This window comes from Saccostrea cucullata, unplaced genomic scaffold (assembly GCF_032062105.1).
Source record: "Saccostrea cucullata isolate Sc308-1 unplaced genomic scaffold, CSIRO_AGI_Scuc_v1 ctg108, whole genome shotgun sequence".
Classification (NCBI taxonomy): Eukaryota; Metazoa; Mollusca; class Bivalvia; order Ostreida; family Ostreidae; genus Saccostrea; species Saccostrea cuccullata.
Genome location: NW_026935861.1, coordinates 488,098 through 514,684, shown reverse-complemented (window position 1 = coordinate 514,684; position 26,587 = coordinate 488,098). Strand labels below are relative to the sequence as shown.

General features: G+C 33.5%; 2 protein-coding genes across 3 annotated transcripts; one reads left to right on the top strand and one right to left on the bottom strand.

Moving 5' to 3' along the window:
- Positions 1-136: 136 nt before the first annotated feature.
- LOC134244052 (outer dynein arm-docking complex subunit 3-like) lies at positions 137-10,769 on the top strand. Its single transcript, XM_062726318.1, has 13 exons — positions 137-273; positions 782-903; positions 4,865-4,942; positions 5,037-5,201; positions 5,325-5,429; positions 8,633-8,755; positions 8,958-9,083; positions 9,176-9,206; positions 9,312-9,424; positions 9,530-9,690; positions 9,801-9,963; positions 10,130-10,264; positions 10,429-10,769. The coding sequence occupies exons 1-13, from the start codon at positions 186-188 to the stop codon at positions 10,639-10,641; spliced, it is 1,623 nt and encodes a 540-aa protein (XP_062582302.1). The 5' UTR covers positions 137-185; the 3' UTR covers positions 10,642-10,769.
- A 55-nt stretch (positions 10,770-10,824) lies between these two features.
- LOC134244053 (uncharacterized) lies at positions 10,825-24,603 on the bottom strand. 2 transcript variants are annotated; one of them, XM_062726319.1, is made up of 16 exons: positions 24,464-24,600; positions 24,005-24,101; positions 23,706-23,795; positions 19,391-19,529; positions 19,130-19,202; positions 18,790-18,844; positions 17,720-17,811; positions 17,583-17,640; positions 17,398-17,423; positions 17,134-17,292; positions 16,855-16,912; positions 16,679-16,776; positions 16,451-16,508; positions 13,782-13,877; positions 13,234-13,271; positions 10,825-11,119 (listed from the first exon to the last, which is right to left on the bottom strand). In XM_062726319.1, exons 2-16 carry the CDS (start codon positions 24,077-24,079, stop codon positions 10,993-10,995), a joined length of 1,242 nt encoding a protein of 413 aa, XP_062582303.1. In that variant the 5' UTR covers positions 24,080-24,101; positions 24,464-24,600; the 3' UTR covers positions 10,825-10,992. The 2 variants fall into 2 exon arrangements, with proteins under 2 accessions (XP_062582303.1, XP_062582304.1); XM_062726320.1 differs by lacking the exon at positions 13,234-13,271 and having other exon boundaries at positions 10,993-11,119; positions 24,464-24,603.
- Between the last annotated feature and the right edge of the window lie 1,984 nt (positions 24,604-26,587).

Here is a 26,587-nt window from a genome sequence, read left to right as displayed (position 1 = left end):
GCGTACACAGACACTATAAATGTAAAAAGAGAGACAATTTTAAGATGTGACGTCGCCCCATTGTGACGTTTATTAGATTATGACGTTACATTTTAACACCAGTTTCGTGGATACCCATAAACAACAGCAGGGTTTTTTCAGGAGATTTTTTTTATTTTATTTTTCATTTATTTTAACGACTAATTATGCAACAAGATTCACAAAAAACCGTGGATACCACGCAAACTGCACTAGATCAAATCGAGGAACTTCGTGGGAAAATTCACTTAAAAGGTAATATTTTGAAGTTTCTATTTAAAATTATTGTGTTTTTGTAAAATAACAAGAATAGAACAAGCCATAATTTTCATAGCCGTCAGAACCGGGTTGGAGAGGGGGGGGGGTGGAAAAGGGGGGGATTAGCTCTCCACTTTTTTGCCAAGATAAACATATTAAATATAGGCATTGAACATTGGGGCGTAGGTTTAGCCCATCCTTACTCTACTTTCAAGAGGCACGTTGCAATGTTTGTCAGAAAAGCGTAAGTGGTAGCGTTTGAAAAAAAAAATTGTACTCAAAGAAGTTCGATCCTAACCCCCCCCCCCCCACCCCCCCCCCCCCCCCCCCCGAAATAAGGATTTTTTGTGTTTGGACAATGGGCACTTTTCTTACTTCTTTTTTTTGTTTGTTTGTTTGTTTGTGAATTCTTTTTGTAATTTTGAATTTTTTTTTCTCTTTCTGTTAGCCGTCCTTTCAATTAGCTTCCGACGCCAATGATTTTTATTGATTTTTCTTTTTCCAGAGCGAGATGCCAAAGCATGCTACGAGAGTTCCGAAACAAGGAAAATACAATATGAAAAACTGATTGCGAAGCTGAGGGATGAAAATAAAAACAAAAGAGTACAACTTGCTAAAAGTATCAATGTAAGTTTTCATAGTAGTGTAGACTCTTTTTAAAAATTGGTTTTGTTTTACCTTATTATTCAGGAAAAAATTCTGGATCCGGGCCTGTCAAACCCGCTGTAAGTATTGATGAGGCATGGATGGTAGATGGTGTAATTCGTAGTCAAATGGCGTATAAAGTAAGCCTAACAATTAGGAATAAAGACAATGGTCAAAGTACGACCCGAAGTTGGTTGTATTTGCTAACAAGTCACTTTATAACGAGTTGCTTTTGCTAACAAGTCACTATTGGTCATTGAAATCCCTGTAACATCAACTCATTGTGTGTAGTCTGCATTGGTTTTTTTATAATGGTTGTTCTTGAGTACATGTATCAAATGAGTTGAACGACATAGAAACCAGATGCAGATGATAGCGGAATATTACTACATACATGTACTAATAAATAATGAAAGTTAATGATGGAACAGTTGAAGTTATCTCGTTTGTCATAAATGTGTGTCAACCCCCCCCCCCCCCCATTTTCAATAGTCAATAATACATCTTCATATGAAACAGAAGTGCCACACTCTGTGGAAAATAAAAAAAATAAGAAGTAGTGATGAAAATGTGAATTAAAAGGAAAACCATTTGTAAAGGTCATTGATAGGGTCCCATCTTATAGGAATTTCCCAAAGTTCCGTGTTTTTATGCCCTGTTCAGATATTCACTGTTTGTAGTTTTTTCGAAATCGACATTCGGGTTCTTTACATTTACTTCTTGTTGAAGTCACAGGGATTTACAGTCAGAATTCTAAACTCTACTGTCCTTATAGTGACCATGTGAGCAAACATACTGTAACCAATCGTTGAGTCGTGTTTTTGACGAACGTCTTTCATGCGATTTTAGGCCTTTTTATACTAAATTTGACTACGGATTACCCCGCCTGCCCGATGAATTCTCCGGGCTTACGGCGGGTGTGACTGGTCGACAAAGGAATGCTTCCTAATCGGAGGCACCTGATCCAACCTTAATGTTTCCTGGGATATTTCCTGGTGATTTTGCCCTGTTCACAATTTGTTTTGTTTACTGAATTTACGATATTGATCACTGACCGTTATTTGTTACATTTAACATTATATACCTTATATTTAAAATTGTAAATACATATACATCTTTCAGTATGCAAATATTTCCAAACAATATACATTTTCCCCCATATTTTATAAACGAACGAAAAATAATATACTCTAAGATGAGGAAGAAATCTGAGAAACAATATATAAACGAAATACACTTAAAGAAAGAGAAACTTAAACATGCGTACATGTTAAAATCACATATTGGAATCAAATAAAAACTACATAGACAAGAAATCTAATTAAGATGCAAATGTTTGATTCTTTAGCATATCTAAGCATTTATTTTATACAAACATTGAAATAAAGGTCTCATTCTTGTACCGAAGAAGAAAAGGGTGTTCTATTCCATGCAAATCATGTAGACATAACGAACAGTATTCGAGCTCAAAAGTCCATTAAACATTACAAAATAGGAGCGGAGCAAACACGGACCTCCAAAACATCATAGGTGGGATCATGTTCCTGCTTTTTTACGTATCAAATCAACAGAGAGATATAAACTATGCATGCATGTGACAAAGGTGTATCGATGCATGCTTGACGATTGAAAAGTTAAAGTTATCACATTTATCATAAAGCCTTGTTGTTAGATTACCATTAACGTCTTTTTCTAGTAAAAGATCCAAATAAGAAACAGATATGTTAGACTCTGTTGTATCTTTTATTTCAAGCTCATAGGAATGGAAATAACTATTGTTAAATTAATTGACAATAAGTCGTCGATAGAACTAAATGTCGACTTGAAGGTCACAGCAAGTGTTTTCTTCTTTTCACATGAAAGATTCTGAACAAATTCTGCTTCATATGGTTACAAAAATATGTGTGCTGATGAAGAAAGCAATTCCAATAAGGTAGATTGTTGTAAGAACTGGCCTGGAGGCCATAAAACTCAAACGAGCTCATGTTAGATCCCAGTCTCACTTTTACCAAAGGAATGAATAGTGGAAAGGTGAGACTGAGATCACAAATGAGCTCGTCTAAGTTTTATGCCCCCCAGACCTGGTCTTCAAAAACCGCATAGATATTGCCAATAAGAAACTCTTTAGCAACTTTTTATTATCAACTTCAGAGTACTCGCACTGAGAGAATTACATATTTGATTTAACTAGTTTTTTAACAAAATCATTTTGCAAATGACCAGTGACAAGGTATAAGTAAATTTACGAGTTCCATTTTATTGAACAAGCAGCTGTCAATGATATCAAAAAGCCTGGACTTTGATTTATCGTGGGGGAAAAGTTGAAAAGTGGTTAATTTATATGCTGTTGATATTGGTGAAAGAACTACGCACGCTAACTCTTGATTCCCGCCTACATTTTAAAACCATTTATTTAATATATGATCAACACCTTGAAATTGAAAAAGACTTTGGCTAATACAAAGATGCATATCCTTTATAATCAATCAATTCTTTAAAACCAGGTGCTTCATGGTTTAATTATCTTGTTGGTATTCCAGTGTGAAAATAAGGAAGAAAAAGATAAGGGTAAAACTGCATTTTCTACACATATCGGGCTTTTTCAATTTCAAGGTGTTGATCATAATCTGAAATAGTCTTGGATATGAATAAATGTTTCTGAAATCTTTTCATATGTTTTGTTCATACAAAATTAAGCCTTTAAAATATAAGTAAAATACAATGTTTCAGTTGTAAAGCACTTGGAAAATGCTGAAAATTAAGCATTTTTGTCGTTTTTTGTCTAAAAACATATCCCCCCATCCCGTGAAACTCAAAAAAGCTTTGGTATGAATTTGTGAAATGACAATCCATATTACCCGTAACAACTTTTTGTGAGGTAGTGATTGTATGGACAGTAAATTAATATACTAGTCTTCCCAGTGACTTTCACTGGTTATTTTTTTCAGTGCGTGTGTACAATCCGAATTTTTTTTAACAAAATGATTTTGCAAATGACCAGTGACAAAGTAAGTAAATTAACGAGTTCCATTTTATTGAAAAAAGCAGCTTCAATGATATCAAAAAGCCTGGACTTCGATTTATCGTGGGGAACAGTTGTATATAAAGTTGAAAAGTGGTTAATTTTTATGCTGTTGATATTGGTAAAATATTTTGTTTTCAATTGTTCAAAAAGTTCTTTGGAATTCTTAAGTATCCACATCTGATTTACACTACTTCTTGAATATATTGTTGCACAGTACTCTTGAAGTTTCTCCTTCACAACTGTTAATATCTTAGTGATGAGTAAAGAAATAGACTTGTTTGAACATTAACTGGAACCCGCTATGAATTTTTTTTTGTAAGGATTCTTATGAAGTTCCGGAATCCAATATAGATATGTTTGTTCAAATTCAATTTGGTCGTTAGGAATATTAAAAACATTAAAAACTGACATACTATTTTAAAGAATTTCCTCCTTTGAAAGGGAACTATTAGTATACGTTGGATTACCACTTGTAGAATTAAATCCAAGTTCTTCTAAAATACATTTTATACAATGAGCTTTACAAACGAAGACAATGTTGTTACCTGCTTTGTCGGCAGGGACCAGTACGTACTGATCATGTAATCTATCTAATTCTTTTTTCACTTCTGGATTATTGAATACAGGGTTTTAACATACATCTGATACATTTACTAGCAATCCATTCTGACAAAGTGTTAAGGTCTTCATTTTCATTTCAGCCCATTGCCTGGCGTAATCTACAGAACCCATAATATTTATGAAATTGTGACGCCAGTTGAAGGATCAGAGTTCCCTATATAAGGACCTTTTAAAATGAGTTATCTAAGGTCCTCATTATTATGTGAAAAAGCTCTTTTTCGGGATGACACGATAGAACGAGGATTTAAGGCTTATATCTTCATGATACTTAGCTTTCTTTTTTTCTTTGCTTTTAAGGGAGATGAAGAGGTGATACGAGCTGTTTTTAACAACAGAAGAGAGGAGCTATTATCCATGCAGAGATGCACAGTCGACGTGAGTTAAATTAAATGCCTATAATGGATTTAGCTCAGGTTTTTAGTATTTAAGGTGACATTTTTTCTTACTGGTATATGGTACGTCTTTCTAGGAAGCAATTAAGACCATGGATCAGAAGGTCTGTGAAGCCAATAAACGGTTGAACAATTTACGATACCAGAGAACCGACCGCGAGGAACGGGTCCAGGAAATGGAGGCCAGGCTCAAAAGAATGAAACGCACTGATGCACAAGACTATGATTTTGAAAGAAAGCGGGTACGCAGTCCATTATGACAAAACTTTGAATTCTTCGACCTTTTGTTTAATGACCTTACATTTAGTAATATGAAATTACTCTAGTAGAATCTGTATCATGTCTAAAATGTCTTTGATTTCCAGGAAATTCGACGGTTACAAAATGAGATGGATAAGGCCAGAATCAAATTGGAAGCTGCTAGGAATATCACCAGGCGATACCAAGAGATCATGCGTTACATGGAAGAGGTAAAATTAGAATTCCACACCAGACATCCATGATTCTGGTACTGGCAATATTTCACTCCGTAATTTGAGTGTTTCATAGCTATTTTAGTTTCATGTGAATTAAAGACTACTTTTGACACCATAGACAACATCTGCTGCATAAGTAAAAATGTTGAATATGAAAGAAATGTTTCTCTTTGACAATACTAGTTATAGTTTTAGATCAGTTTTATTAAAAATCAATTTGATTTTCTATGGGTACTACTAGTAAGTGTACCCCGCCATTAGCAGACCCTTTTTGCATTCTTATACAGGAAAACTTATTTCAACGTTTACATGAAAAGACGAGATTTTTTGCTGAATAGACTTTACTGGTATATCGGTAATGTTTGATCAGTGAACACTGTTCATTTCATTCCCATATTGACTCCATGTGTCCAGCTGGACGGGAAATAAAGATCATCACATTGCTTCGTATCTGGATATTTTAGTAAAGGAAAATTGATTGCAAACATATCACTCAGCTTTATTATTATCGTGTTGACTTCAATTTTCATATCGCCAGCTTTACTTAAATATGTAATAATATACTATTATCACATGAATTTTGATGTCTACGTCGAAAAGCAAGAGTATTATTACTAGGGTTATTGTAGAAAAGAATTTATAAAAGCAGGGTATTGAGAAATAAATTAATTATAAATTGATACTATTTACAATCTCGTTCAAAATGAAAAATGAGCAATAATATATTCATTACAATGGGTTTGTTTGCAAACAAAATCTATTGTTTATTCGATATTTTAACATCTTCTTTTATTTGATTCTCCATTATTTTATACACTGAATCTTCAGACTTTTCCATTTCCATGACAAAAATACACAGCGCGGTAAACATTCAACGTCAAGATGCTTACTCCTTTACAGCTCCTGATCACATACCTGATGTTTCCAAGGGTTAATGGTGCCTCTGCCTACAATTTACTTATATCTAATTTGAGCAGGTTTATTGTTCGTAATCTTCACCATGTTCACATGAAACATAGAGATAACAAACATGCAGTAATAAAGCTCAAAAGTCTAATGAAGCTATACAAATCAGAAACAGTGCAAACACTAACCACAAACCAAGGCCAAAATGTACCATCTTCTCTCATTCTGGAGGAGAGAGCTATATATGCGGACTCCGTACCGTGTCTTGAGATGATAAGCAAACACAGACCTATAAAATCCGTCGTCAGTTCAGTGTATAAACAATGGACTATCAATTAGTATGAAAAACGTCAGTCAGCATTTCTCCAGATAAATTGTATTTTCTGACAATGTCATTGTATCGACCACAGAACTTACGAAATGAATACTTTAAACGAGACTGCTGATATTCTTGTTTAATCAACTTGCTTGTTTGTCAATAATTTACCTCGTTTTAGAAATATTTTATTCGTAGAGCATGCTCTTGCGTATCGAATTAACAGAGAGATATAAACTATGTATGCAGCTAGGTGACAAAGGTATATTGCTGCATAAGTAAGGGAAGTTCATTGAATAATTAAAGTCATAAAATTTATCATAGAGCTTGATATGCTTCACATGACTAGAAAAATAGGCCTGTTAATAACGGGGCGCAATCGGTACCAATAGGAATTCCAAAAGATTGTTGCAAGACCTGGTCTCCAAAAAACCTCATAGATATTGTCAATCAGAAACTCAGGCATCTTTTTGATGTCAACATCAGAGTACTTGTGTGTACAATCAGAATGTCTTTTTAACAAAAATTTGCAAATGACCAATGACAAGGTAAGTAAATTAACGAGTTCTATTTTAATTGAACAGACAACTGTCAATGATATCAAAAAGCCTGGACTTTAATTTTTGGGAGGGAATGGTTGTGTATAAAATTGAAAAGTCGTAAGTTTTCAAGCTGTTGATTTTGGTAAATCACAACTGTTAATGTCTTCTTGACAGTAAAGAAAGAGGCTTGGTTGAATATTTACTGGAACCCGCTTTGTATCTTTGTTTGTAAGGAATCCAAAATATAAATGGTAGTTCAAATTCATTTTAGTTCTTTGGAACACTGTAAAATCATATATTTTCGCTGGGTCAAATTTTCGATGTTAAAAGGAAAATGATTTTGGGGATTTGATTTCGTGGCTGGAGAGTGATAAGGAGTAATGCATATGAAATTTTACATTTCTTGGTGGACATAAATTCGTGGGTCTCTCTATGTCTCGAAAACAACGAAATTAACTCTTACCGAAAATTAGTGATTTCACAGTATCAAAAATATTAAAAACTGACATGATTTTGAAGAATTTCTCCCGTAGAAAGGGAACTATGAATATACGTTGGATTACCACTTGTAGAATTAAATCCAAGTTCTTCTAAAATACAATTTATATAATGAACCTTACAAACGAAGACAATGTTGTTACCTGCTTTGTCAGCAGGGACCAGTACGTATGACCATTTAACCTATCTAATTCTTTTTTCACTTCTGGATTATTGAAGATAGATGATAGATTGTACTTACTGATAAGGTCATTATATCGACCATAACATTTGCGAAAAGTTGACTGCTGATAACCTAGTTCATCAACTTATCTGTCCGAAGCTTGTCATTTTTTTAGAAATTGTTTGAACTTAGAACATGCATTTCGATTAGGAGACAATTAGTTCCATATGCAGGTGATACTGATATATTTGCTACACAAATAAAGGAAGTTGACGGTGGAAAAGTTGAAGCCATCATGTTTTCCATAAATTTTTGTTACCATTAATACCTTTTCTAGTAAAATATCTTAATATGAAACACACATTTTAGATTCTGTGGTATACTATTGTCTGAAATTTAGAGGGATATCTCGAATGAACGTAGGAATGAAAAATAAATAAAAATTATTTATAGATAAAACGTCTTCATTCTACCTAAATTTTAAATTGAAGGCCGTATCAAGAGACTTATTTTACTTTACTGGTCGAGTTTTATTTTACTGTTTGAATTTTACTTTTCCATTGAGTTTTACCTACCAGTTTGAATTTCTTCTGTTTGGGTTTAGCTTGACTGTTCAAATGTCGCTCATCTTTTTGAGTCTTAACTTTTGTTGTGGCTTTTTTTCCTACTGTTTAAGTTTTGTCTACTGGTTTGAAGTTTATTTATCTCTTTGAGTTCTACATTTTACCAACTTATTTTACGGGTTTGTCTGAGTTTTATCCACCTGTTGTAGGAATGTCGTTTGTACCCGGCTCGCCTTGATAACTTGGAAACCTCCGTGGTTCAGTCCAGACAGGAACTAACAGTTTTACGTCAAATGAATGAAAAGGCCGTAAATAGTAAAGAAGAAGCAAGAGTGAGTATCTTCTGAGTTTTCTGTATCTGCAAGATTGCTTTGTATAGTAACCATCTACAGATGATAGAAATAGCACATAGTTTTACATCAATTTATAATAATAACCATGAATGGGTACATCTATTCTGCTGGTTACTACAGAAATGCTGAAACCAAAGCAGATTTTTAAAGGTTTACATAATGTACGATTCTTTATTTAAAGACCGAATTGCATTCTATGGAGAGAGACATGTACCAGGCTAAACGGGCGAGAGACGCTCAGCTGAACGAAACCAAGAAGGAGGTGGAGAGGCGCCGAGAACCGGTGGTAGAACGTGCAGAAAAGAGGGTCAGTAATCACTCCAGACTGTTACGGATGTCACATTCTGTTACACCTTCTTGAATGGGTTAAATTCATACGATTCCATTTTACTTTTTCAGGCCAAGGTGAACATAATTATGGACAATACTGGTGAGTAGTTCAGAATATTATGAATTCCATCTTCATAATTAAAGCACTTATCAAGTTAAAGTGACAAGTTATAAAAGACTGAAAATCATGCTTCATTTGTTTCAGACTCCAAGGCTGCCAAGCTTCAGATGGAGAAATTTGAGAGACAAGAGCATCTCCTGACACTCAGTGAAGGGTTTGAAAAGATCAAGAGCGCCATTAACGTGTCTGATATCGAGGTATTCATTTTATCCTGAGCTTAAAATCATTTAGGACTATGCATTAGGCCACATATATAAATATATAAAATATAAACACCACTGTGATTTTTTTACTATTTTAAGGACATAGTATTCCGAGTCACAAACCAGGAATCCACGCATGAGAGACTTGTTAAACAGGAGAAAGAGAAGAAACAGGCCAAGGTCAAGCTCCTGGAAGAACGAGACAAACTCACCAGAGTTTTTGAGGAGATGAAATTCACTAGCCAAAGGCAACTCGCTAAGTAAGGAAGACTACCTTCATTGTATGTTTTGCCAAAAACTTGCTTTACATACTTTCAAATTAAGAATTTCATGTATGATACATATGCTTTGATACAATTTTTTTGTTCAGAGGACGGAAAATGGTGGATGAAATGCAGGAATTTGTTGCCAAGGAAGAGAAGAATTGTGCAGAGGCGGTACAGGGGATGGAAGCGAACGAGAAGCTACTGATAGACCTCCAGTTTGGAATAGCAACCCTGTACGACAAACTCAAAGAAGTCAAACTCAAGCCGGTAAGACTACAATCTACCATTCCTCATTGGAACTCTACAGCCTCAGTTTCAAAAGATACTTGATAAAATCTAAAAATTGGCATACTTGCTTGCAGAAATCGAAGGTAACCATCTAAACGAAGATATATACTTTTCAAATATCAATCTTTTGTTTTCCTCTTATTAGCCGTACCATAACTTCAGTAAAGGTGACCCGGTGGATGATCTGGCTAACTGTTCCAGGAAGTTAGAACTGCTGGCCCAGGAACAGGCCATAAAGGAAGAGGTGCCCAAATTATCAAAAGCCTCGGACCAGTTCAAGGTCAGGGAATTCTTCTGATACTACAAGCAGCTTTTCATTTCGTTCACCCCTCTAAGAATATTTATTTTATATGAAATTCCTCCAGGAAAAAAAAAGTATCAAGGTAAAAGCTGATTTACAACTCTTTTGAAAACAGATCTTATTTCTTTTTTTTCTTTCCATAGCTTCATGCATATTTGGAAAGTCAACTTTCTCCGGAGAATATCCGGATCCGAATAGAAACGGATGACGGAAGTGACGATGATGAGTTCCGGTTTGATCATGACCAGGATAATGAGGGTCTGTTGTCAAGGGAAGATATCAAAAGACTGGGGAAGGAATTACTCAACTCGAAACTAAAACCAAAGAGAAAGAAAGGAAGAAAACAGCGTAACTAGAATCAAGTCTAAAAACAAACGTACAAAGATCATGATATTATTAAATTTTTATTGTATACTTCAATGTTTATTGTAATGATAATATCAGGCAATTATTCGTATGATAATAATAAATAATTTATGTCGTATGACATACTGTCATATATATTTAAAAATACATAAAAAAGTTATTATTCATCCATATATAAAAATTCCAGTAATTTTATACTTAAAATAAAAAATACTGATTGCTGTATTAGATTTAAAATAATACTTTTTGTTAGTATTATGCTGACAAGGCGATTAACAACACAGATATAATAAAACAATAATAATCCTATATCACAGAACACAGAGTAATATCCTTTATAGCTATGATGGCTCATCCTCGCTGTCCTTCCGTAGATTTTGTCGTGTAGGTTTCTTGACTCCTGGTCTTGTTGGCTTTTTTATCACATTTAACTGTTCTCCCGGAGGAACCATAACAGTTAGTCTATTACTATGGAGGAAAAAAACAGATAGAAGATACAATGACAGTCAAAAGGCTGGGTAAAATATTTTATAGAAAAAAACATGATTGGACAACAGATTTATAGCCTATGAATGTTCTCTGTCAATTCACAAAATTATCATCATTATACTGCTCTATATACATGTACATGTAACCTGATATTGAATAACCTGATATATACATGTAAGACTCCAAAGTGCGATGGAACTCCAAAGTCCGATGGTCACGCCAAAGTCCGATGGTCCACGCCAAACCCCGATGGTTTGACACGCCAAAGTCCGATGGTGCAGAAAACAAAGTTTATGACGTCATAGTACTAATGCGCCAAACTACAATGCCGCACCATGCTAAGGTTTTAAATAAGTATTAATAATTATCATTTTGCGAAAACTAACCCTTATCTCTCGGATAGGTGCGAAACTAACCCTAATCGCTCGAAAAGTGTGTAGGCCTAACAACTATACAGATATCTAGATAGTAGATATCATGGGTGGGTGCCCTAATAACTCGACTACTGTGTGAGGACTAACCCTAAATCAAAGGAATTAAAAGGGCTAATCAGTTGAGTGGTGTGCGTGAACTTATCCTAATATCTCTGAAACATGTAAGCAATAAATAAATAAAAGCGTATGCAAGGATAAATTAGGAATTTGGCATTTGAGTGCAGGAAAACGGCGTCAAGGATTGACGTTGAATTATTGTGACGTTATAAACGTCGATTGTTTCTCCACACCTTCGGACTTTGGCGCAGCGTGTCTCATAGGAAACGACTTTGGCCTGACCATCGGACTTTGGCGTCCGTAGCGACAACAAACCATCGGGGTTTGCGAGACCATCGAACTTTGGCGTCACCATCGTACCTTGGAGTCTTACATATATGATCTCACATCATTTGAATGATTTTTATCCAACGAGTGTGTGTTTTATATCCCTTAGTTTTGGCCAGGGGATAAAACACATAATGAGTTGGATAAAAATCATTTATTTCCATGTCGCTTGTAACACGAGCATTGATTGGTTACAAAGTCGGGTGTAAATATCCGTGCACCCGACTCGAGCCGGGTGTAAATAAAACGTGACGTCACAGTGCATACATTCTCTATTATAAAAGCCAAATAACATGACGTCACGATGAATTGTAGTACGTAGTTATGTAATCTATAGTTTGAGACAAACTTTGAGGTTTACAAAGCATTCTAATGGGTACAGAGGAAATGAATTCGTTATCCAGGTTCCGGGTTGTATTTCATACACCCTGAGGCCCAACGGCCTTCGGCCTCAGGGTGTATGGAATAAAACCCGGGGTAAATCCCTGTACACCCTTGATTGAACCTGGATAACTAATAATCTAACTACAGATCATGTGAAATTCTTTTTATCCCATGTTTTATACACCACAATCAATGTTTAACACTGTTTTTATATAGGTCTCCACTTCATTTTACTTCATCACTCTATAACGCAAAACCCATTGTGACGTAACAACTGTGGGATATGAAACCGATATCATATGAGCTATATCAACGGGAAAAGGGTTAAACATTGGATAAAACGGCACAATATACACACAATAACATACAGAAATTTTATAATTAAATAAATAGATGTTTTACGTTCTCTCATGCTCATATTTCGACTAGAAGCAGTTTTAGCCTACTTATAATGAAAATAGTGCAAAAATTGCAGTTCTTCACTAAAAAAGCATAAACAATTACACCTGATGAACAATTATCATTGATTTTCCATTTTATACATACCAATCTTTGTTGTTGTTGGTTTGTATATAACTATTCGTAGCGTGAGAAATTGGAATTGTTCTTAATTTAATTACATCATACAAATAGATAAGGTTCTGTCATAATACAGATAGACAATCCTGACTTATGAGATGAGTAACATCTACTATGAAATTTGGAGATCACGAACACAAAACAAATTGGGAGCAGGGCAAACACGGACCTTTAAAACATCAGAGGTGGTACCAATTGCCATGGGTGAGAGAAGTAATATCTTTAGTAAAAGTTAAATTTTTACGTGTCCCGATAAGGGACACGTAATTTTCAGTTTTATCAATTTATGCAAAATAACTTTTTGTAACTGACCTATCATCAATATGGTTTTCTATATCTCCCCCAACATCCTGAAAGAGTGAAATTAGCATGTAATATAAGCTTTATACAATATTACAGGCGTGCATTTATTTTGCATATTCTGTGTCTATATAGTGAAAGTATAAAACAACCCATCTATTCCATTAAAAGCGAGTTTGTTAAGCAAAAGACATGCATTTTTATTCATATATTTTCTAAATAATATCTATGAATATTTTAAAATGAAAATTTGTCAAGATTACTAAAAATGATATTAATTGACAATGTACGAATTGTTCTTTATCAGATTCTAATGCTGAAAAAATTAAAAGCAGGTAGCTGAACCGGCTGAAACATTAATTAAATTCACTAAACATAATCAATTATATTGTGTACACATGGTTATAATGTGAATGAGTCTAAATCTTACATATACTAGTATATAGTTTGTCTTTTTAAAATAAAATTTAATTATATAATGCATGCAATTACATGAACTGTGCCAGATATAATTATGTAAATGTTATGATTTTATTTTATGTAAGAATTCTGATAATTACCGGTTTTGATAAATCAATCTCCTGGAACCCGTCTCCAATGCCTAAATCTTCCAGCAGCTCAGAAGAACGCTTCATGCTACAGGCTTTGTTGAGTGCCTTACAAAGAGAAGTATTCAGAGTGTTAGAGGAGTTTTCTTTACCAATAATATGCAGCGATTATAACATTTTACTAATTGCTCTACAGAGCACTAACCACCCTTCCGTTTATTTCTCATTGACCACCGATGATATTAAATCCACTTACAACATGTTATGAAGGGGTGATTCTGTATCCCTTAATGACAACGTTGAAAACGACATTGTAAGGTTTAATTGAAACAATTCAAACCAACTAGGGACAGAAGTGTCATGAAATAGTACAAATTTAGAACACATCTGATTAAAATAATGACATAACTAGCATTAATAGATCTATTGTCATCTATTTTGCTTTATAATATCACTAGTGGATTTTTTATCAATTGTCATAACAAAAATATTTTCTTTTTTGTATTATTTAATAATCTAATTTTAGTTGTACCACGTCATTTGATTGGGTAAAAGATTTAATCCATTTCGTATAACATAAGTTGCCTACTTCACAATGAGTTACGTCAAACACGTATTACCCCGCTTGACGTTACTTTTAAAATATGCTCAATTTCAATCCTTTTTTCTGGAGGAAAAACTAACTCATTTTCTACACTGAAATTAAATTATAAAATATGAAGCTTATTTCAACTAATGTAATATGATATAACATAACTTGGGACAGTTAACGCTTTTTAACTGGAGTTTTGAGCTTGAGAACTATTCCTTATCTCCATATATTCCATTTCTAAATTTTGGTTCTCTCTGGTCAATTGAAAAAATTCTAGTTCTTTACACAGAGTTTGCACTGTCATTTGTTTCCATTTTTTTTAAAAATCCAAATCATGAGCAATTTTTTATCATGAAACATATGGAGATAAAGAACTGTATTCAAGATCAAAAGTCCATAAAACAATACAAAAAAAGGAGCAGAGCAAACACGGACATCCAGAACATCAGAGGTGGGATCAGGTGCCATGAAGGAGTGAACATCCCCTGTCGACCGGTCCCACCCGCCTGTGCTCCTTGTCATGATCGGAAAAGAACGGAAAAATCCGTCGTCAATTCAGTCATGAATGTATAAATAATGAACTAACAATTAGTATGAAAAACGTCAGTCAGCATTTGACTCAATGATATATTACATTTCCTGACAAGGCCATTGTATCTATCATAGAACTTACGAATGATGACTTTAAACGAGACTGCTGATATTCTTGTTTCATCAACTTGTTTGCCAATACCTTGTTTTAGAAATTGTTCATACGTAGAGCATGTTTTAGCGTATGAAATCATCTGAGATATATAAACTCCGTATGCAGGTGATGAACATATATTGCTACATAAGTAAGGGAAGTTGACGATAGAAAAGTTAAAGTTAGTCACGTTTATCATAGAGCTTGGTTGTTAGATTACAATTAACGTCTTTTTCAAGTAAAATATCCAAATACAAAACAGATGTGTCAGACTCTGTGGTATCTTTTATCTCAAGATCACTAGGATATATCGGATTGACATAAGAATGGAAATTACCAGTGTTAATTGACACTACGTCGTTGATATACCGGGTATCTAAATGTCGAGTTGAAGTCCACAGCAAATATTTTCTTCTTTTCACGCATAAGATTTTGGACAAATTCGGCCTCATATGAATACAAAAGTAGGTCTGTCAATGACGGGGCGTAATTGGTACCCATGGGGATTCTAATAGATTGTTGGAAGACCTGGTCTCCAAAACCACATATATATTGTCAATCAGAAACTCAGGGATCTTTTAACTGTCAACCTCAGAGTACAGAGATATTTGCAATCAGAAACTCAAGCATCTTTTTGATATCAACTTCAAAGTACTTGTGTGTACAATCAGAATGTTTGTTAACAAAATAATTTTGCAAATGACCAAGGACATGGTAAGTAAATTTACCAGTTCCATTTTTATTGAAAAGGCAGCTGTCAATGATATCAAAAAGCCTCGAGTTTAATTTATCGTGGAGAATGGTCGTGTATTAAATTGAAAAGTTGTTAGTTTTTAAGCTGTTGATTTTGGTAAAATCTTGTGATTTCAAATTGTTCAAACGTTTTTTGGACATTTTAAGTATCCACATCTCATTTACACCATTTTCTTGAAAATATTGTTGCACAGTACTCTTGAAGTTTCTCCTCCACAGGTGTTAAAATCTTAGTGAGGAGTAAAGAAAGAGGCTTGGTTGGACATTTACTGGAACTCGCTATATATCTTTGTAAAGATTTTATGAAGTTTCGGAATCCAATATAGATATGATAGTTTAAATTCCTTTTTTAACTTTGGGATCTTAAAAATATTCAAAACTGACATATGATTTTGTAGAATTTCTTGCTTAGAAAGGGAACTATGAGTATAAGTAGGATTACCACTTGTAGAATTAATTCCAAGTTCTCCTAAAATACAATTTATATAATGACCCTTACAAACGAAGCCAATGTTGTTACCTACTTTGTCAGTAGGGACCAGTACGTACTGTGCATGTAATCTATCTACAAGTAATTACTTTTTTTAACATGCATGTTATAAAGATAGTAAGGTTTTTGGTTAAAAGTTAAAAAAAAACCATGACAGTTACTTCCATCCAGGCTGAAAACTCTTCATCTCTGTTTTCTGTATTTTCAAGTAGCCTAAAACTACAAGGATTAAATCTACAATCAATTCTGTTAACATGGAATAAGCATGCCAAAATGACAAAAAGTTAAGCTTTATATTTACCATTGTCATATGCATAAAATAGTCATTTCATCGATTTAATTATGAGATTGTGATTAAGAGTGAAATAGTTAGAATTATTTCGACTTACTGATAAACTCTGTTCGGCACCTTGACATCAAACCCATAATTTTTAGTGGAAATGACACAAGCATTACTTTCATGAAGATATATCACATTTAAGGCATTCTGAAATAACACCAACAAAATGAAAAAAAAAAACAATGGAACAAGTTCACAGAAAAATCAGAAAAAGAGGTTCCTTACTTCTACTTTTTCTGGAAGTGCATAGGATAATTTTCCTGGCTCCACTTTGACAAACCGCCTGGTTACAAAGAAAATGTATTGGCTGTATCATTTAATTTATCCTGTGTAATTTTTCCGATGAAATGTTCTGTCAAGATCTTTAGATCTCTTATAATGAAAACATACATCACAAATGAATTTAAAAAGTACCAGGAGCTTATATTGATGCAGCATTCAGTTTATGATACTATCTATATTGAGCTGGGGGATTTATAATACAATTTGGAAATTTTGACTCACACATTCCAGACTTTGACAGTTGCGTTGCCTTGTTTGTCTAGGTAGCCTTGTTTCAGTATCGGTGATCTTGGTACCGATCTCCGTTTAACGCTACTACGGGAATCTCTGTCTGGCAATACTTTTCGACTTCCTTTTCTAATCTTTTGACCTTCAGAAGAACTAAACACGGTGTTTTAAAGAAAATACTAGAAAGAAATAGTTTTTGCACAATATTTCAAATACTCAAATGAAAGAATAGAAGAAATATAATACAAAGGAATGTACCTGTCAGATATGGCGATTCTAATGCACTGAAAGTTGAGAGAAAACATATATGATGTATTTAAATGTAGATGGCTATATGTTTTAGATAGTGTAATCTGATGTGGCTAGAACTGACGTTCATAAATGGATATGAATCTCAAACAAAAAATATTGCTCACACTTCATAATTCTCAAATTCTACTCACTCTTATCCATTCAGATTGTTCTTCGTGTTTGTCTCGTACTGAGTCGGGAATCTGAAAACTATAAATATAATCTGTGACAAAATTAATCTTTTGTTTGTCAGAGTACAATTATCTGTTTACCTGTTGTAAATGGTTACCTGTAGGTTCTACCTGGTACAGTGACGTTGAACTTATCTGATCCTACAGCATCCACGTGACATTCTACAACAGGGGAAAGGTCCACTCTTTTCTGAAAGAAAGGGCGATCAAAGGATTCTATTACTACTTTCATGGTTCTTTGGCAAGGGTAATGTTCTTATGGTTTGCTTATGGATGCACTAAATAGTAAATACTGATGAACAATGTTTTTGGATTAAAATAATAAAACATATCAAATACAGATGAATATATTGAGGTTACTAAGTTTATCTTCAATATTAAGTATCAGATACATTTGGACTGAAAAAATTGCATGTATGAATAAAAAGAAATGGTTAAATTCTTAAATAAATGGAGATAACGAACAGTAATCAAGCTTTAAGGTCCATTCAAACAATACAAATCAGAACAGAGAAACATGGACCTATAAAACTTCAGAAGTGGGGTAAGATGCCATGGAAGAGTAAGCATCCCTTGACAACCAGTCACATTCGCCGTGTGCTCCTTGTCATGATCGGAAAATAATGAAAAAATCCGTCGACTATTCAGTGTGTAAAATTTGGTCTAACAAATTCTATAAAAACATCAGTCAGCATCTACTTCGGGATACATTGTATTTGTTGACAAGAAGGTTATTGTATCGACCAGAGAACTTACGAAATGAAGACTTTAAATGAGACTGTAGATATTCTTGCTTCATCAACTTGCTTGTCAATAAATTAATTACTTCGTAATTTCGTGTAAAAACTGTTCATACGTAGAGCCAATCTAATTAGACTGTACGTAGAGCATGCTCTTTCGTATCAAATCAAATAGAAATATAAACCCATTATTCAGGTGATAAGGGTATATAGCTGCATAAATAAGGGAGTGTAATATTTAAAATGATAAATGTAACAGAGACATGTCTGTGACTTCACATTGATTTAAACTCGGGGCCTCTTTCATATCACTTCAAGGCTCTTCTGATTGAGCTAAAGATTCTGTTTATCTTACATTACCACAACGCAGACTTCTCTACGACATTTAGTGTAATCATGTAATTGTTATGATGGATTGAAAGATTTACCTCTGAATTTTCAGGGTAGTAGAACAAAACTCCTTGCTTAATGATGACTTTTCTCCTGTAATATAGAGATGAACTGATTAGTTTTAAGTTGTATTCATGAATTAGTTGCTAGTCTCTTGTTAAAAATAAATTTCATAAACAGCACTCCTCAAATATATGCACAGTACCACGGATTTTTTTTTCTTGACTGCTTTTAATATTTTCATTAACCTAATCTATATCCCGTGAAGTATTTTTGTTAGTATGAAAGTTGTAGAAGGATGAAACAAAAAGATTGTCAAATGAGCTCAAAAACTTATTTTGATCACTAGAAATCAATTCTGTGTCCCCTCTAACGTACCTGGCCCATTTTTCAATGACAGCATTTCCTTTTTTCATCAAGAAACCTTCTTTTATGACACGAGATCCCTCCCCTATAGAAACAGATATCCTTTTTAAGAGAAATTACTGGTATGCTTGTACATGTAACACACAAGCCGACAAAAATTCAATAGATTTGAACTCAAGGGGTGTTTTGACTTGTTTTGATTTGAAAAAGAGAATACAACCAGTTTGTATAGAAGCAATTACAAAATACAAAAGATCAGCCCTGTTCACTCACTCAGTGGGTACCCCTGTTTTGGCGTTTGTTCCTCTACAGCCGCCTGGATGGTTTTTAATATTTCCTCCCTTATCAACTCGTTTTCAGCTGATAATATTTTCTTTAGAGTACCAATCCTAATTTCAATTTGTAAACCATCCTGCAAAATATTTTTATTTAGCAATTTACTTGGCAAAAAATGTTACATTTGTATGAGAACACAAGATATATTACGAGGGTTGTTAGAAAAGTTCGCGGACACATTGAATTACGGAAAATCTATTGTGTACTGTGAAGTATGACCTATGTCTTAATAAATTCCTATATTTTGTTTATTTGTATATAAAAAATCAGGTCCATTTACCACAATCTTGAAAATTTACAACGATTTTTACTATGAGGTCATGGGATTCACGGAGCAATCTCTTGACGTAAGGCGACGTGACAGTCAGATTTCAACCCGTTAAGCTTTGTCGCAGTTCATTAAATTTTTCATCTTTGCCATATTTTTCTTATCTTTTTTTCTAATCTAAATTTGAATATCTATATCAAGACATGTTACTTTTCTACTATAATGTCTTTTGAACTGATTCGGATATTATTGAGATCTTTGGTAAAAAAAAGTCTATGCAGATAATCGATCAGGTATGGAAACTATGCAAAACCATAATGGCACAACGTCCATGCAATAAAGGGGTATTGAAGTATCGATGGGGTTAATCATTCAAAATGTTAATCCTTACATTCTTATAAAGTTACAACCATTTAAAAACTTGTGTCCTTTGTATGTGTAGGAAATTCCCGGCAGCATCTTGCACATTTTAATCTCTTTTTAGACATTTTCCTGTCTGCATACATGATTTTTACGTAGTGCAGTGCTCCATGACGCTCAATGACGTTCCGAATTTTGGCTGTGTTTTTATGCATTGATCATTTATAAATGGCTATAAAACAGTCATATACCCTCCAATTTGATCGAAAATTTCTCCCAGTGATGTTTCAAGAATACTTTTGCGACAGGTAAAATATCACAAATCTCTTTGCGCTACAATTGTGCAATTTTTAATCTTGATAAAGAGTCTATGTGATGTAAATGTGCCAAAATGTAGCATGCTCCGTGAAGCAAGATTTATCAAAATAAAACAGCTGTATATTTTTCAATGAGCACTGGAGAGCGCCAAAGTTTTGTATATTTATTGGAAAATAGGTTAAGATTTTATCTGAAAAGTTTGACTGGTTTCGTGAAAATAGCGCGCTCACAATAGAACTTGTCCGCGAACTTTTCTAACACCCTTCGTATACTTTATCTTATACAAAGTACAAAAGTAAGCCCAAAAATATTTTATTCCTCACCTCGATGACATTGAATGCAATACTTTTGAACTAAAAGAATTGTGTAACGAGCAAAGGTGCATTTTAAAAGGAATGTGATTACAACAACAAAAGTTATTCGAACGTTTTATTTCCTTTTTTGGTCATAAAATCGAACTTTGTTTTCAGAAAATCAATGTTTAAGGACTATTGTTTATGATTTTACCACTAATTCTTTTTTTTTTTACTGCTTTGAAAACTTTAAATAACTTTTCTTTATCTTGATTTTTCTTCCGTCATTTATCTTCCTTCCATCTTTATTTTATCCCACAATCGGAAATTAAAGATAATGTTAGGATTTTAAATTCTTTTTTCCTTCCTTAAAGGTTTTTTTTTCCGATGACCTAATTTTCTTTGTAATTTTATTTCACATCTATTCTCTATCACACATTTATTAAGCAAAATTAAAATAACTAATAATTCCTCTGATCACTGCAGAATTTATGCTTCTCTTGATTTGTGTGGATCCTCGAAGTGTGGATCAGAACTTAAAAACTATCAACTATAATCTAGGATAACTTAAAGAAACCACCCAATGAGTGGCTTGCACTTACCATGTCCTAACCAGTCCTGGAAAATTGCTACGTTTAAATGCCTTTTGGACAAACTTAAGGCATTTCAACCCTCATGCGATGTCATAGATTTTTGCAAAATTATTATTAATTTTAATTCATATCTATTAGAAAAATATCTTTTGAATGAAGGCTTTTCAATAAATGTTATGCAAGTAATTGCTAGGGAAAAAATTATAAAAAATTATATTTTTTATTTAATCAGTTATTCAATCTTTAAAAATGTTCTCATGAGCATTAACTCCTCCTTTATTCAGTGTAAAATGTTGTCCCTGATATTCACAATTGTATTACTTTTTAAAATGAAACATATGGAGATAAATTAACAATTACCCAGAAACTTTTAGCATCAGAATAATTAAGGAATGACTCTAATTCTTGGCCAAGTTATTCGATCATAACTTGGTTTGGGTCAGTTTAGGCTTTAAATACATTGTAATCCGCGAAGTGGATTATAAAGAAGCGTAAACTGACCCAAACTAGGTTATACAGAGAATAATACTACCCTTTTCCATATCACATCCTGTATCAGCACGAGACACCAATATCAGCCAGAGGGCCGAAGGCATCAGGATGTCATGTGGAAAAGGGTATGTTTTACTATATTTATGACATACTTAGTAATAAAATACAGAACACATTAAGTTGAGAGGAAAATAAGTAAATAATCATGCACGGACTTCTTAAAATGTACACATTCTATTGTCTCATACAGTTTCGGTTTGTTTCTGCATGTACTTCTATTTCAGATTTCCTCAATCCGTAATTTTAAAATAATCTTTTATTTATCAGTTAGATTATCATTACATTCAAAAAGTTAAAATTAAGAGAATTATGTAACCCCCAAAATATGTGTATGATCACAACTCACAAGTACTGTTTTTTGAGGTTTAATTTACTAGGGGTGTGATATTGATCCGTATCAGCCCTGCAGGGCTGATAACCTATATCAGCCCCGCTATCCATATCAGCCCTGCAGGGCTGATACGGGTTTTGTGACGTCAGCCATATCGCATATGCAAAAAACCTGTATTTATTACTAAGTATGTAATAAGAATAGAGTCATTCCTTATAATTTAATTTTAAAATAATTAAAAAACAACTGTGGGTGTAAAATTGTGCTGCTTTTTATTAGTTCAAATTTGCCGCTCAATAATACATCCCTAGTAACGGAAGTGATATGAAACAAGGGGAAGCAATAACTGATACACAGATCTAGCATCCATGATGTTTGTTTACATGAGGTAAGATCGAGCTACTGTTTGAAGTTAAAGGTACATTTATTAAATCTGGAATTTTCCATGCATCCCAAGGACTGGAAATGAGGGGATTGCATTGATAAGATGATTCAGCTGGTTGTCAAGGGGGTGTGTCCCCATACCAAACCAGTTTATTAAGAAATAATTTGCGTTCCTTTTTGGGAATCAACCAATGAGAGACTAGAATACAAACAAAATTAAATTATTGTATTTCAACAAGTTTTAACCTAACGTTTATAATACTGTTCACTTAAATTGAACGATTTTTAATGATGAGATGCACATATATTTAATATTGTTCAACTTCTTAAAAAATATGGCAACTTATACATTTTTGGCCATTAGTAACTATTTTTGACTATAATTAGTGAAAATAAATTCAGTTTTTCAACTTTGAACCCATAAAATTTTGATATGACTTCCTAAATGGTAAATTTTGTATAGTTTTTGTTTCGTTGTTCCTCTTTTGAATTAGAAGTAAATTATTTCTCATTCATGTGGATTGTTCGTACATGTACTCATATTATGAATGAAATAAGAGTACCTTTTCTTAAAATACAACTACATGTACATTAGGAAATCTGGAAATACAAGGTCAAGGTTTTAAGTAAGGTTAAAATATTCCGGCACACTTGCAGTTCTCTGCTCTTTCAATCACCGAAAAAGTTGTTTTATGAACAGTGTTAAAAAGTTTCATCAGAAATAAGAAATATAAAGTTATTGTTATGGAACAAATCAAGGTCACAAAATTTCAAAACATAAAAAATCCCTCCCTGAAGTTAAAATAAAAGACATTGTATTTTAGAGTACCTTTGAGTATGAACGAAAAGCAGATGTTAAATAGATTTCTTTAACACGTAGAATGATACCCCCTCTCCCTCTCTCTCCAAATATAGAACCCCCTTCCGAAATTTCTCATGTAAATGTTATTCTAGAATTCAGAGAATTTAAAACTAACAAAAACAATCTAAATTCTCTGAATTCTTAAACTGAAATGTAACATAAGCCTACTAATTTTAGTTGTTAGTCATTCTTGTCTTACTTAGGAAAAATCATAGCAATTTGCATTGACATTATATAAATACTGTAATGTCTATAATTTCTTTATATACATATACTACAGTTATGGTATACCTTCAGCGTGGCATTCAAATCTTTTATCCTACACGTGTGTTTCACCTCTCCTTTCCTCATGTATTTGAAGCTGTCGCTTTTAACATCAATCTGTAATTTGTGAAGCATACAACAAAATATATTATGATACCAGGTAACCTTAAATCCCAAAACGTGGACGTATAATTTATCTTTTCTTTTAAACTTTTACAGTTTCCTATTTATGATGTGAATAAATACGGAAATAAATTTTAAACTGTTCATTCAAAAACATGAAATTTTAATCTGAAAGACTTTCTTTGAAGACAAAAATGATTTACCTTAAGTACCACGCGCTGTCCTGATAACTTGGTCACGGAAAATTCTTGTACAATGTCCTGCTCTTGGTCTGCCATTGGTCCGCACGCCTGTTATGATCTATAAATAAAGCTTTACTTGGTTTAAAATTAAAAAGTTGTTAAATACAAATAAACTAGAAATGCCAAAACTCACTTCCTCATCACATAAAATCATTGAGCAACAAACCGGAATTCTGACACTTGTTTAGCGTATTTAGTAACAATATTATAGTGTTTCTCAGTATATGTTAAAACCTACTCACATCAAATAACTTACAAAGGAATACATAAAAAAAAATAAATATCAAACAAATATCATTACTTCAATCGGCTGTTATATCATAAACAAGCCTTGCACAAACATAATTATTTCAGATAAAATATGCTTTAAAAGCTCTCTATTATGATACGACTTTCCACATAATTCGAAAAGCATCTTACCCTTACAAGGGCATAGTATAATGTTTCTTGTTTATGTCCAATCCTGTATTTTGTCTGGACTGCGTCAGTAGACAAATTAATTAACCCACTTCCGTGTTTACAACTTTTATCAACCCGTAAACAACCACCTTGCTTGTGTCGACATATGGAGCACCTATCTGATACAGCTCATGCATGCCGTATCTAAAGTATGTCAACTGGGTACAGTTACATCATTTCCAAGGAATTCCCCTAAAATACAAAAAAAAAGATATTTACCTTTGCCCCTTTAGATGATAGCAAACCAACAAATAAGTTTTCTCTTTTACCAGAGATATATCTTGATGATTCACGATTAGAATTTGGTATGTTAAAAGATTTCTAAAATACTAGTGTGATGCACCCACACCGACTGTTTTTTTTAAATGAATAAATATTAAGATTTTCTGATTGTTTCCTATCTCCTATAAAATGATTACCAGCATATATCTATAGAAAGTACAAATTAACAGAAACAATTCTATTACACAAACCTCAAATTACCATAGAAATACACATCCCTCCTAGGATACTCTCCTATTTAAATGAATCAATGTATAACGGATTTATATAAAAGCAAATAGCCAGATTTAGTAAACAAAACTGACTATTCAGCTCGCTGAATGGAAAGATTGATGTTATCATTCAATATATATCTATCTTTATTTGTCCCTTTGTGATCTATAACAAGATGTTACTCAGTGTTCAGTACATATACCTGTTTTTTTTAATAATTAAATAAGAAATAACTACATTGACATCGTCGCCCGCTCGGTGTACTGGCTGGAGCGTTTCCTTCAAATTCGTATGTCAGTTTTGAATATTTTTAATATCCAGAACCAAAATGATTTTGAACTACAATATATATATTGGATTCCGAAACTTCGTAAGAATCCTTACAAATAAAGATACATTGCAGGTTGCAGTAAATGTTCAACCAAGCGTCTTTCTTTATTCCTCAATAAAATATTGACAGAAGTGAAGGGAAAAACTTCAAGAGTACTGTGCAACAATATAATTAAGAAGTGGTGTGAATCAAATGTGGATACTCAAAAAGTCAAAAGAACTTTTTGACAATGTGAAATCACAAGATTTAACCAAAATCAACAGCTTAAAAACTTACTACTTTTCAACTTTATACACACCATTCCCCACGATAAAGTCCAGGCTTTTTGATATCATTGACAGCTGTTTTTTCAATAAAAATGGAACTAGTAAATTTACTTTCCTGGTCATTGGTCATTTGCAATATTATTTTGTTAAAAAACATTCTGATTGTACACACAAGTACTCTGAAGTTGACAGTTAAAAGATGCTCGAGTTTCTGATTGACAATATCTATGTGTGGTTTTGGAGACCAGGTCTTCCAACAATCTATTGGAATTCCCATGGGTATCAATTGTGCTACGTTATTAGCAGACCTATTCTTGTGTTCATATGAAGAAGAATTTGTGCAAAATCTTATGCGTGAAAAGAGGAAAACACTTGCTGTGGCCTTCAACTCAACATTTAGATATATCGACGACGTATTGTCATGACAATGGTAATTTCCATACCTATGTCGATATGATATATCCTGGTGAGCTTGAGATAAAAGATACCACAGAGTCTGACATATCTGTTTCATATTTGGATATTTTACTTGAAAAAGACGTTAACTGTAATATAACAATCAAGTTCTATGATAAACGTGATTACTATAACTTTTCTATGAAGGATATGGAGATAACGAACAGTATTCAATATCAAAGTGTGATTCGATACGCAAGAGCATGCTCTGCGTATGAACAATTTCTAAAACGAGGTACATTATTGACAAACATATAATCAGCAGTCTCTTTTAAAGTCATCATTTCGTAAGTTCTATAGTCGGTACAAAGACCTTGTCAGCAAATACAATTTATCATTGAGTCAAATGCTGACTGACGTTTTCCATACTAATTGTTATCCATTATTTATACACTGAATTGACGATGGATTTTTCCGTTATTTCCCGATCTTGACGAGGAGCACACGGCGGGTGTCACCGGTCAGCAGGGGATGCTCATTCCTCAAAGGCACCTGATCCCATCTCTGATGTTTTAGAGGTCCGTGTTTGCTCTGCTC

Excerpts from the sequence above, each read along its gene's own strand:
- LOC134244052 (XM_062726318.1), top strand. The coding sequence starts at position 186 with ATGCAACAAGATTCACAAAAAACCGTGGATACCACGCAAACTGCACTA. Across the intron at positions 5,202-5,324 it reads ATGATTTTGAAAGAAAGCGG|GAAATTCGACGGTTACAAAA; the intron begins GTACGCAGTCCA and ends TTTGATTTCCAG. Across the intron at positions 8,756-8,957 it reads ATAGTAAAGAAGAAGCAAGA|ACCGAATTGCATTCTATGGA; the intron begins GTGAGTATCTTC and ends CTTTATTTAAAG.
- LOC134244053 (XM_062726319.1), bottom strand. The coding sequence starts at position 24,079 with ATGGCAGACCAAGAGCAGGACATTGTACAAGAATTTTCCGTGACCAAG. Across the intron at positions 17,812-18,789 it reads ACTACCCTGAAAATTCAGAG|AAAAGAGTGGACCTTTCCCC; the intron begins GTAAATCTTTCA and ends CCTTTCTTTCAG. Across the intron at positions 11,120-13,233 it reads GAAAACCATATTGATGATAG|TAATAGACTAACTGTTATGG; the intron begins GTCAGTTACAAA and ends TTTCCTCCATAG.